The 12694-nt window shown below is 43.5% G+C and overlaps 1 protein-coding gene across 1 annotated transcript in view; it reads left to right on the top strand.

Moving 5' to 3' along the window:
- The first annotated feature begins 307 nt into the window (after positions 1–307).
- Positions 308–12694, top strand: part of SERGEF (secretion regulating guanine nucleotide exchange factor) — a 140295-nt gene continuing 127908 nt past the window's right edge. The window contains 8 exon segments of the mRNA XM_038138410.1: positions 308–419; positions 1718–1856; positions 2545–2700; positions 4314–4408; positions 5557–5617; positions 6768–6881; positions 7182–7244; positions 10483–10641. Coding sequence (XP_037994338.1) covers positions 396–419; positions 1718–1856; positions 2545–2700; positions 4314–4408; positions 5557–5617; positions 6768–6881; positions 7182–7244; positions 10483–10641 — 811 coding nt within the window. The 5' untranslated portion in view covers positions 308–395.

Genomic DNA, 12694 nt, shown 5'->3' with positions numbered 1-12694 from the left:
AGGTTCAAGGTGGGATGTGTGGTAGGCGGTTCGGGAAGGCTGTGTCTTTCTAGCGCCTCAGCCAATGGGGAAGGGAAGGGGGCAACATGCGGCCGGGAGTTCAGGATAAAACGAGGGCGCGGCCCTTGAAACTGAGAGAGAAAAATCCCACAGGTGCATGCCCCAGTGGACTTTCTCCCTCTATTCGCATAAAGTTGCGGGACTCCTGTGTCTCCTGTTTTGGACATAACCCTCCGGCATTTGTGGATGCTCCTGGCAAACACGAAGCGCTCGCTGAGGGGCGGCGCTTCCCGGCGCGGTTCGGGCACTGCCCGCCCGCGATCCCGCCCCGTGCCCGCCCCTTCCTGCCCGGCCCGCGGGCGGCGGGAAGGGCCGGGAGCCGCCGGCGCCGTCCCATGGAGCCCCGGCTGTTCGCCTGGGTGAGTGGGCCGGGGGTCCCGGGGGCCGGGCCGGGGTCTCCCGCTGCCCGGGAGGCGGGAGGGTGGCGGGGCCCTGCCGGCATGCTGCGGCGCTCGGCCCGGGGCAGCGGGGCCCCGCAGGGAAACAACGCCGCGGTGTCACCTGGTGGGCACGGCCGGGGTGAGAGCCGTGCCACGGCGTCCCTCACGCCCCTCACGCTGCTCGGCCTTCGGCAGCTCCACGCCGCTTGCCTGGCTCTGAAGGCTTGAAAATTCACGGCGAGTTACAGGCTAAAACGGGAGGTTGTGACACATCCTTTGAGAAGAATTGCGCCTGTTTAGTAGTGCCACGCTCTAAAGTGCGTATCGCCGGCAGTGCTGTGAGACGCCGCTCGGGGTGCCGGTGCCGCTCCGCTCCCCGCTCTCCCCCACCTGCTGGCTCTGGGCTGGGGCGGGCAGCCCGGCGCTTCTGTGTTTCTGTAGGTGCAAAGTGGTTGTTGCTGAATGCGGCCTTTGAACATTCACCAGGTGCTGCATCTTTCGGGGGAGGTGGAGGATAAATTGAGAGCAGATGGGTGCACAGGTGAGGGTGGGATAGGATTTCTTGGGGATTACCGGAGTGTTGCTGCAGGGTGTGGGATGGGGAAGGTGATGGTATCCCCTTTTTGTGAATGAAGGTTGAACTGTTGGACACAGAGCTGAAATTGACTAAGAAATTCCCTGACTTGTCACCATGTTGACAATTGCTGCTTTCCATGGTGGGTTTTGTAGCTACAGTTTTGTACCTATATATTTATACTACCTGTAATTGTTTTTTTTTTTATTTGGACCTCTTTAATTTAAAATATTTAGTTAATGAGTTTAGTTAATATTTTGTTTAGTTAATGTTTAGTTTAGTTAACTTTTCTGATTTACTCCTTCAGGTTCCACAAAAAGGTCCCTCTGCTCTCATTTTGGAGGTAGCCTGCCAGAAAGCAGTGGCATGAATAAGATGATGAATGGGAACCATTGGCATTAAAATAAATGTGTGGTAATCATCCTGGTAGAAGGGTTTTCCTCCTTATCAACTGTGAGTCTGCAGTTGAAGTTTTAACAGGTTGTATTCCAGTATGCTTTTTGAAATAAAGACAGACACCCTTAATGACAGCAAAGTTAGTACTGGTCTGTAATCCTGGGAATCCTATGTCATATCAGGGGATTTTTAGGAGCAGGTTAACCCGTGGCATATCCCAAATATACTTGTTTGTCCCTGGGAGCATATGTGTGCTTCTTTTGTTAACTTTCAAAAAAAAGGGTTATTTTTCTGTGTGCTTTTGAAGGGTGCAAACAGCTATGGACAACTTGGTCTTGGTCATAAAGAGGATGTGCTGGTTCCTCAGGCCCTGAAAGATGTTTCCTGCAAGTGTCAAGACATTGCAAGCATTGCTGGAGGAGGGGGACATTCTGCAGTTATCACTGGTAAAAACACTGCTCTTGCACGGGGTGTTTGGCTTTTAATCACACTTTTTTTTTTTTTGGTTGTGTTTCCCTCTTGGTTCAGTGCTGCCACCTCTCTGTGGCTGCTGTTTCTGAGCAAGTACAATCTTTAGCTGCAAAACAGCTTCCTCTCTTCCCAGTTAACTTAAATTTGGGGAAATGGGGGAAATTTCTGTTGCTCATATGTTGTGTGTTACTTTGTGTCTGTGTGAGGACTGTTTCTTCATCTGTTTCTTTCATACAAAGATGCCAAATTTTCTGTATTGAGGAAGGGGGGTGGGAAGGAGGAGTCAGAGGTTATTCACTCTTAAGAAGTGGTAAGGTAAGGACCAGGACATAACATCTGGCCCTTGAAAGGTTGTGCTGTATGCCACAGATAATTATGTAAATAAGGAATACAGACAGATGTGAACATGATAAAAAAAGATTCCTGGTGTGAGAGGTGCCTGTCTCACCATATGGATTGTGTCCCTTGACACACCCAGCTCTCCACAGCTGTAGTTATTCAGAGGTATTTCTGATGCATCAGAAACAACTGTTTCTCTTAATTTTTACTTGATTGCAGTGCCTAAAGTGACACATAATCACTGTCCTTGTTTGTCACAGGATCTCACAGATGTAGGTTTCTCTTTTTAGTCTGAAATGGAACACAATTTGTTTTTTTTCCCAGGTGCAGGACAACTCTTTGTATGTGGCCACAACAAAGATGGGCAGCTGGGACTGAATCACACAGAGGATGTGCTGCGTTTTACTTTGTGCACTGCCCTGTCTGGCTTTTGTGTAAAACAAGTTGCATGTGGCTGGGATTTTACTATCATATTAGTAGGTAAATCTTTCTCTCTAAGAGCTGAAGAAATACCTTGATGTAGAGAACACGCTGGACGTTCCACAATGCTGCTGCTTGTGTCATGTGAGGGACCCGGATGAGTTTGAGAAGAGGCCCATGGAAACCTCAGGAAATTCAACAAGACCAAGTGCTGGGGCTGCAGCTGGGTCAGGACAGCCCCTGGTACCAGCACAGGCTGGGGATGAGCAGCTCCAGAGCAGCCCTGCCCAGAAGGACCTGGGGTGCTGTGGGTGAGAGGCTGGACATGGCCCAGCCATGGCACTCCCAGCCCAGAGAGCCAAACGTGTCCTGGGCTGCACCCAGAGCCCCGTGGGCAGCAGGGCAGAGAGGGATTTCTGCCCCTCTGCTCTGCTCAGGCCCCACCTGCAGCTGCATCAGCTCTGGGGTCCCAGCACAGGATGGACAGGGACCTGCTGGGGTGAGGCCAGAGGAGGCCACCAAGATGATCAGAATAATAGGGCACCTCTCCTGTGAGGAAAGGATGAGAGAGTTGGGGCTGCTCAGCTCGGAGAAGGTCCTAACCCTGGACAAATTCTCTTAACCTTATATGGAATTTTGTTTAGCAATGAATTCAGGATTTAGCCATTCTCTGAAACGTGACATATTTGAAAGATTGCTTTCACTTTATAGCAAATGCTACTGATGATCACATTCAAAAATTCTCTTAAGAGTAATGGATTCAGAACTTGTTTGCAGCTCATTATCAAGTACCCAGTTGTGACATCCATAATCAATCTTAGTAGTACCTTGACTAGTCCCATCCACATGATAAATCTCTCTGACATCAGTGGAGCAGATTGAATAGTAAGGTACTACCTACTTGGATTAAAATGGCATAACTGAGGCCATGGTGTTCTGTATTTTGCACATCAGACGTAGATTTAGCAAAGGAACTGCCACCCCTGTAATTATACTGCCTTGTATTGTATGGTGCATTGTGGTCACAAAGCAGCACAGCCCCATCATAAACTAAAGGCTGCACCTGCCCTGGAACATCTGTGATAGGAGCGACCTTTCAGAACCTTGAAGGAGCCACAGGAAAGCTGCAGGGGACCTATTTACAGGGGTTTCAGTGATAAGGACAAAGGGTGAAGGCTTTAAACTGAAAAAGGACAGGTTTGGATTATTTATTAGGAAGAATCTCTTTCCTGGTAGGGTGGTGAGGCACTGGCAGAGGTTACCTGAGAAGCTGTGGATGCCCCATCCCTGGCAGTGTCCAGGGCCAGGTTGGATGGGGCTCTAAGCAACCTGGGATAGTGGGAGGTGTCCCTGCCCATGGCAGAGGGCTGGAGCTGGATGATCTTTGCTCCCTCCCAGCCCAAACTGTTCTGTGATTCTGTGTGCTGGCACTCACAGGTTTTAAGCTTTAAGCTTTGCAAGCTGAATCACTCTGTTCCTTGTGTCCCAGTGAACCTGAGACCTTTTCTGGGCATGGTGTGTAAGACCAGAAGCCTTTGGCCTCAGGGGCTTTGTAAGGGAACATGTTAAGTCATTTCTTGAGCTGCTTGGCTGTGTTATTGTGCTTGTTATAATGTTACAGTGCTATTGCTCACGGTTTTATTGATTCTGCTCTAACACTTCATTTTTTGCAGGATCTGGCCTGGTGCTGTCCTGTGGGTCAAACTCTTTTGGACAACTGGGACTTCCTCAAATTTCAGGCCCGTGCTTGATTCCACAAAAGATTGAGGTAAAGATTTAGAAGGTGCTGTGCTTTTTATTGCTTCCAGCAGCTTACAGAGGTCATCTGACCTCAGTGGGCTTTAAGCCAGACTCTTCAACTAATTTTTTATAGTGCCTATCTGCTACAGATAAGCTTACAAAGTAAAGGCCCAAGGTGAATTGAAATGCTGAGGCTGCTTTTCTTGCTGTATGAAAAAGTTTCCCACTTCTAACAGTTGATTCTTTCACTTCTCAGACAAGAAATTATTTAGCATCATGGCTCATGTCAGATATTCCTATGTTGCTTTTTTAATGTAGGAGAAAGAGGGCAGCTGATCCCTTAGGTGACTTCTAGTGAGTAGGAGTTAGTTCACTTGACACTTCTGTGCTCTTGATGTTTCCTGGGAGCATCCATTGCAGAATGGTGCCTTAAAATTTGGTGGTATTGACAGGGCTGATGTTAATCTCTCATCCCTCACCATACAAACTATTCATGCTGAGTATTTGCTCTTTTGGTTGGTATCCCTTAAATACTTGGGATGATGCCACCTATTTTAAATACACTTGCTGCTTTTCCACCAAGGATAGATATCCAGAGGGTTTGCAAAACCCTGTAAGAGCAAGACAGGATGGGATGGGAGGTAACAGAAGAGGGAAACTTCCACGTGATTCCTGAGATCTGTTGCTGTGGAGGGAAGCTTTCAGGTTTTTCTCCAGTTGAAAACAAAAGTTCCATCAGTAACTTGGCAAGACTGAACAGCTTAATGCCCCATGGTGCTGCCTATCACCAGTATTTACTGTGGAGGTTTTGCTGTGATTCTTGAGGAACACGGAGTTAAAATTAAGAAATAAACATTTTTGTGTCGCCAATGGTTCTTCTTTCACGTGAATATTTTGGCTGTGTTTTTTTATTTATTGCTGCAATGCTGTGCATCCAGTTGCTTTGCTGATTTATTTTTTATTTCTTGAAGATGTTCCCACTAAGTCTTATTGGTCAAAATGTACTTACTTTGTGATACAAAATGTTGCTATGCATTGGGACATGCAGGTTGGAATTGTGAGCATTATTTTCTTAGTGTTCCATTTATGTTTGGCCTGTTTTGTTTTGGTTTTTTTTTTTTTAGGGGCACTAAATGCAAGAAGCAGCTAAATTATAATTTTCTTTTATTTGCATAGTCTCTCAAAGAGAAGGTGGTGAGTGTTGCTGCAGGACTAAGACATGCCCTTGCTGCTACAGGTGAGTATGTAATAATTTTAATATTTTAAAATAATCCGAAAATTTATATGAAAGGATAAGCAATATTTTCAGTAACAAATGAAATGGGGTTTTGATGGCTTGGAAGAGGAGAGGGAGGAAAAGAGGGTGAAATGTATCTAATCTACTATTTATTTAACTATCACATGGAAAAATACACCTTAAAGTCATGGACTATAAGATTTTGGGACAAATTAACATGAATAATAAACATTCTAGAACCATCTTCCTGGAAAATCAAGGAGAAAAACTTCTACCAAGAGTTCAGAGTGATGGTTTATTAGCAAGTTAATTTTCTGATGGATGGAAAACATAGTGATTTATTTATTCTTATTCTGAAACAAAACATAAAAGGAGGTTTTTCAGGAAAGAGGGTTTCAGCTCAATCAAAGTATTTTAGGATTTGAACTCATATAGTATGCAAAGTAACTTCAGTTTGTATAAGATACAAGGAACTGCACATAAATTGTGGCTTTTAAAATTATGAAATTGACGCCTGGAAAATCACAAGAATTAAACAAAATCTTTCTCCTGCTGTTATTAGAGGCTCTGAGTTTGTTTACGGTGTAACAGTAGAAATCAAACCCTCCCTTTTGCCATGGTTGTGTTAAAACTGAGGAAAAACCAGCAATAGCTGCTCTTGTATTTGGTTTAGTTTTGTGTGAACTTCAGTATGGATTCCCGGTAGTGGAGCTGAAGGGGCACAGGAGATGCCTGGAAGGCCAGTGGGATCCTGGTGCTTGTATCAACAGTGGGAATTGAGATTCCCTATGCTGCACTGCACAAACAAATTGGCATCAAGAGGGGGAAAGGGAAGAGAAAGTACAAGAACTTTGTATCCATTCCTGAGGTACTGCAACCGCAGGATTTCTGTTACTGAGTCTCCAATAGCTTCCCACCTTCTTAGTTTTCTTACCTGTGTACTGAGACTACAGCTGTTTGTTGCTTGTTGACTTCACCAGGGTTATCTGAATGTTTTTTGGCATAAAGGTCTTCTAAAGTGTAATTTGAATCAGTGAAAATTACTTGAATGAAGTAATTTTGAAGTTTCACATGTTCATTAATGTGTGAGGTGATTTTTGTTGGTGGCTGATGGGTTTTAATCTCTTTTATTTGTGTTTACTCTGAAAAGACAGTGGTTTGGTGCTGCAGTGGGGGACTGGAATGGCATCTCAGGCAAAGCGTGCAAGCCAAGGAAAAGCCCTCCCTGTGTTCCTGACAGCAAAGGAGCCCTGTGAAGTGGCAGGTAACTTAGCAATCTGCTTCCTTTGTGTGGGTGGATAGAGCAGAAATATAATTTGGAGTGGTATGTATCTTCCTTTTCACAAAGCCACGTGGTACTGTAAACATAGAGTGGAGTACCTGAGGGATAGAATGCTCACAGAAAGTCATGATCTGTGGGGAAAATGAGAGTCCTGCCATGTGTGTGGCTCAAAGGCACAGCCTTATGTTATACAAGTCATCACCATCCTGTTACACTTGTGTGCACGTCTGTGTGTGAGCTGATGCTTGCTGTAGAAATTTTATGCTGCCATGTTTTTTCCAGGCCTGGAAGATGTAAAGGTGAAGGAAGTTGCTGCAGGCTCCTATCATTCGGTGTCCCTCACAGGTAGGGCTCAGGTACCCAGGTGAAAGTCCTCATCTCACCCTTCAAAGGGTTCTCTGCTCTTGAAATGTCAGTTTTGGTAAAACTGGTGAAAATTCATCTGGTCTAGTTAGTGCTGGTAATGGCTTTGTAATGGTTTGGAATTTGAGAACTTTCCTTTTGTTTTAAGAGCTGGATTCATGTTTCAAGTTCTCTGAGTTTTGTGTGTTTTTCTTGGGGTCAGGTGGGACCTTAGCCCTTATTTCATTCAGGGTCTGGGCTCTTAATGGCTAGAAACTCAAAAGGATTTGTAAGTCTCTGGAGCTGCAGCAGTGTGCCCTCTTGGGTAGCTGGTTACTGCTGGAGGCAGTGCAGCCCTCTGCCCATGGAGAGAAGGTGTGCTGGGTGGTTGTCCCAGGAAAGGCAGCAGAAGCAGGGTAACTCCAGCAGTGTGAGCAATGCCTGTGCATGGGGCAGTGCAGGGGTGTGAGCAGGCCTGGGGCTGGCTGAAATGTCTTAGGTTCCACTGTGATAGTGTGCAGATCTCTGTGTAAGAGCACAAAGCTCACTTGAAGAGTAGGAAGCTGCTTTAATTGCTTAGGCACTTCCATGATTTCTGCCATTTGTTCTTTGATCCTTGGGCTGTGCTCCCATGCTGGAGTACTGAGTATCCAGTAATGAAAGTCTAATAAAGATTTCTTTTTATTTTGACAGATTGGGAGAAGGGGAAACAGAATAGCTTTCATGCTGTAATCTTACAGTTTTGAAGTGTGTAAAATATATTGAACCTTATGAAGACAAGTCTTTGCCAAACTTCACAGGAACAAGTTCTTAGCAAATCTGCAGCCATCTGGTACCTCTGTCATCATTAAAGGAGCACTGCAGTATTTGCTTCTGCAGATCTATAGAGATTTAGTTGTATGGGGAGATGTTCCAAGATGTAAATTGTATTGAATTCAGAGATGCAAAGTGTATGCAAGATTAGTGAAGACAAATGTAAGAACAAATAAATCTACTTTAGATAATTGGCAGTCTCTGTTTAGACAGTGAACAGATTATTCTTTCATGCTTTTTATTTAAGAGAGCGGTCTATTTGGAAACAGTGGGACCAAGACTGAAAAAATAAATACCAAATACTTTTATAATGTGATGCTGTTGCTGCCCTTCTTCCTGCAAGATAGTTATTATTTAAATATTTTGTATTTTAAAGATGCTTGATATAATAAAGATACTGCTGCAGGGTGTTGTATTTAAATGGGCCCTTTCTTCTAGGAATGCCTTGCACTGTGGTGCAGTTTTCTTTGCCTCTGTTCCATGAGTCACCTGCTGGTTGGATATCAAATACCTGCAGCCAGGCAGGTTTGGGACACAACTGTTGATGTGGGTTGTTACAGACACGGGTGGGGGTTCCTTGGAAAAAAGGATGGTAGAGTCTACTGGTATCCAAACTGGCCTGAACCCTCCAGGGGTGAGAATATGGTGCTAAGTCTAAGTCTAGTGTCTAAGGTTTTGCTCAGACCTACTCAAGAGATGAGATAAGGGTTGAACATATGACTTTTCCCAGGATAAAGCAAATACACCTTCTGTAAAAGGAGCTGACAGAGGCAATGCATGTTAATGTGGAATATGAATGGCCACAGTGTTTTTCTTTGCTGTGTTTCTGTCACCTCTTTTTTTTTCCTTTTGTTTCCTCTCCAGGTGTGTGTACTTCATGCTGGGAAGGAATTTATCAATTTTAGTGGAGAATTTGAATATTTGAATGAAAAAACTGCTTGGCTTGTTTTTGCTTTTTATTTCAGTTGTGCTGTTTTAAAGAGGAACATGGGAAGTCCTGCAGGTGACTGGCAAGGAGTGGGAGCGGGGAGAAGCCAGTACTGACCATTTTTCACCAGCAGTAGTATAGTGGAATTCTCCTGGCTTACTCTATTGGTGTTACCAAACTGAGATTATTAAATATACTGTAGCCTAAGTTATACTTTTCTTTTTTCTTCTTTACCCTCTGAAGAATTTACTTCTGTCATGGTGCTTGTAATGAGTTCAGTGCAGGCCTGAGACATCCTGATGGCTTGAGTATTGTGGAGGTGTGCTCCGAACAATTCCTTGTTGGAGCTTACATGGCTTCCAGTCTTTCTGGGCCCACAATAATGTGCAAGATCTGGCAAAATTTATTTCTTACACTTCCAGCTTGTGCAGGCTGGCAAAGACTTCAGGGAGGCCTGACAGCTCGTGTTCTCAAGTGCTTTTGTGGATTTTTTTTACTGTGGAGGCAGGAATGGTTTTGTCCTGGAAAGATGGAACTGATGATATGTTATGTCTGCAGAAGGGCTCCTCTGAGCAGTCACTGTGTCAGTGTCCATTGGTTGTTAGGCTGTGAGCAACTTCAGCTTGCATTGATTCAAATGGTATTTCTGTGAAAAGATTTATTCCTGTTTGGAATCCTGGTGTGTGCATTTGAATAAATACTTGTTTTAGAAAAGAGATGTGGAAGGCAAGTGACCACTTACAGAAGCCTCTCAGGTGTTGTCTGATGTGATTTTGAGGCACAATAATATTTAAATTTTGCCTTGTGATGGCTGGTGCCTGCTTCAGTTGTGTGTTCATAGCTGCATGTCCAATTCCTTTAGGAAGTGACTGTGCAAGGTGAGCCAAGGGGCAGTGGACTGTCCTTGCTTTGGGGGATTTACTGAATTTGCTGAAGCTGAAGGAGGCAGAATTGGTATGAGCAGAGCTGTGAGTCTGGCTCTTGTAGAGAGGCTGGGAGACTGTAAAGCAGAGCAAGAGCAGCCAGCCAGGCTTTGAATTATTTGCTGCAGTCTAGAAAGTTATTTACTGGATGTAATCAAAGCTTTGGAGTGGAAATAATAGCTGGTCTGCAAGGACAGGCTGGACAGAGAGGGACTGCTCAGTGAATGTCTCCTAGATGCTTTGATTTTCTTTTACTCAGAGAAGTTGACTACTGTCGTTAGTTTTTTAATAAAAATTAGTCTTTGTTATAAACAATCTAGGCTGTTTGACCTGAAAGCTCTCACTGCTTCAGGGAGTCCGTGTAGCCCTCAGAAAATAGGCTGTGTTGTTAAGACCCTTGCAAATATTTCTGATAACCCAGTTACAATGGTAAAGAATGGTAGGAAAAAGCATACAGTGAGAACATAAATTGAATGCAATGTTCTTTCCTTAGCATCACTGAACTGAGACAGAACCTGAATCTGGTGGTATTAGAGCTGTATCCCTTTAAACAGATTTTACTCTCTGTCTGTTGTAGATGAAGGACACCTGTATGTCTGGGGCAGCAACAAACACGGGCAGCTGGTGAGCAGGAACATCTTTCTTGCTGAGCCCCAGAAGATTGACACTCAGTGTTTCTCTCAAGAAAAGATTGGAGCAGTTTGGAGTGGCTGGACCCACCTGGTGGCACGGACAGGTAGGATATTTAAAAAGCAGTAACATATGGCACCCAAACAGCAGTTTGTCTTTGTCTCAGGCAAGCAGTGTTTTTTCTCACTGATAGTGGCTGGACACACAGTGTTGCAGTGTCACCCAAGTTCAGTTGTCTTTTGAAAAATGATGAGGACAGAAATCCTTTGGCTGCTCTTTTAGTAGGGCATTAAGGGCAAAGAAAAGAATATATTCATAAGAAAATCAGTAAACTAAAATAAGCTGGCAGAAAATATTGGAAAAGAGGCCTCATTACACTTGAAGAACATTCCCTGAAGATGAAAAGGAAGGCAGATTTCATGTTGAAGCTGCACTTTCCTGGAAATCTTTGTGATGAGGACAGTGTGAAAGCTGCCACATGTGGAGGGCTGCGGGGTTAGATTCTTACCTAGGAGGAGAGGAGAGGAAGGTTATGTAACAGTGACATTCATGTGTAAAGGGATGGTCGAGCTGATGAAGCTCATCCAAGTGTGAAGCACAAAGGCAGGAGAGAAAGGTAGATGACATGGAAAGGCAAGATAGGCATCTGAAGCTGTTTTGTGGTTGTGTTCTTTGCTTCTCCTGTTGCACAGTGTGTGGTGCCATAATTAAGGCTAACAAGAGGGTGGAATTCTTCCACAGAGGAAAAAGAACAGCCAGAGCTGTGATGTGTGATGGGAAAAACAAATTGGTTGTTTTCTGTTTCACAACATTCATTGTTTGATATCAAAGTATGTGAGAGAAGCGTGTAAAAAATCTACATCAGCTGTTCTTTTAGCTATTTATAAGAAATGTCTGAACTCTGATTTTTACTGAACATTTGAAAGCTGCAGTCAGTGCTATGAGCTACTTGGAAACTTTTCAGGTGGAGTGAAGGAATTTATCTCAAAATCTGTAATTCTTGAATTAAGTGCTTGATGTTATCCTCACTGGAACAGAAATGGCAGAAAGAAGCCATTAGTTAGGATTACTTGATTTCTGAAGAGTGAGTCTTGACAACTTGGTTTGCTTTCCTTCACAATTTCTTATAAGATCATACTCACTAAAGGGAATTTCCCCAGAGTTTTGGTAACTTCAGTGTTTCAGTTACTTGATACTTATCTGTGGGTGTTACAGACATAGAGTATTTCAGCAGGTGTTTTTGTACAACAACAAGAAGTGTGTCAAGGGACTAGCAGGGCTGTTTTGCTGGTGAATGTTTAAAAAGAATTTATATAAAAATAGGCTGACTTTCTACATCTGCATTAGAAAACTGGCCAAGTGATGCAGTGGCACAAGTTATTGCTGAAACTGTATTTTATGTATTTAGAATTTTAAATCTCTTTGAAGAGCAATGGACCTGAAACTAAATCATCTGGAATAAGATTTGAATGGCCTTTGGCAGCCTCCAGACACCCATCAGGATCCCATGGGAATTTCAAGGGTTGTTCAGCTACTAGGTATAGTGTGAACTGGAGCGCTTAACTCTTTCTGGAAAATTATTTGCTGCATTAAACTTGCAGCTGAATAACTGAGAAATGCAGCCCACTTGAGAAATGTCCCCTGCATGCTGTTCTTCCCACCAGTATTTTTACCTCCTTCTAGTGAAGGAGGAAATGTTGCTTCTGTTTCCTGGTGCTGAAGTCATAAACCATTGATCTCCAAATGTTATGGATCAGTAAAGTTTGTTTTTTGAGCATCCAACCTCCAATATATTTACACTTATTTATAAATTATGGGCATACAAGGCTGTAATATGCAAACTGTAAAATATGTACAATAGACATTTTACAAAGGATGAGATAAAGATAAACACTACTTAAAGTATTACTTTATTGACTTAAATAATTAAAACCATTAATAATTTATTAATAAATTAAAATATTTATATGTAATTTTCATCCTGCTCTCCAGTAGATTGTCTTGTGAATCCTAGGGCTGCATGCACTTCACTTTAGAGATCCTGATAGAAACATTTCCTGCTTGCTTTACTCTGGGGAGTTCCCCAGTTAGTGGAAAGGAGGCAAAATAGAGTGATTTTTGGACACAGGAAAATAGAAGGAAGGAATATTGTAGTATGA

This window comes from Motacilla alba, chromosome 5, assembly GCF_015832195.1.
Source record: "Motacilla alba alba isolate MOTALB_02 chromosome 5, Motacilla_alba_V1.0_pri, whole genome shotgun sequence".
Lineage (NCBI taxonomy): Eukaryota > Metazoa > Chordata > Aves > Passeriformes > Motacillidae > Motacilla > Motacilla alba.
Note: the sequence above shows the minus strand (reverse complement) of the source record. Positions and strands in the feature narration are given on the sequence as shown.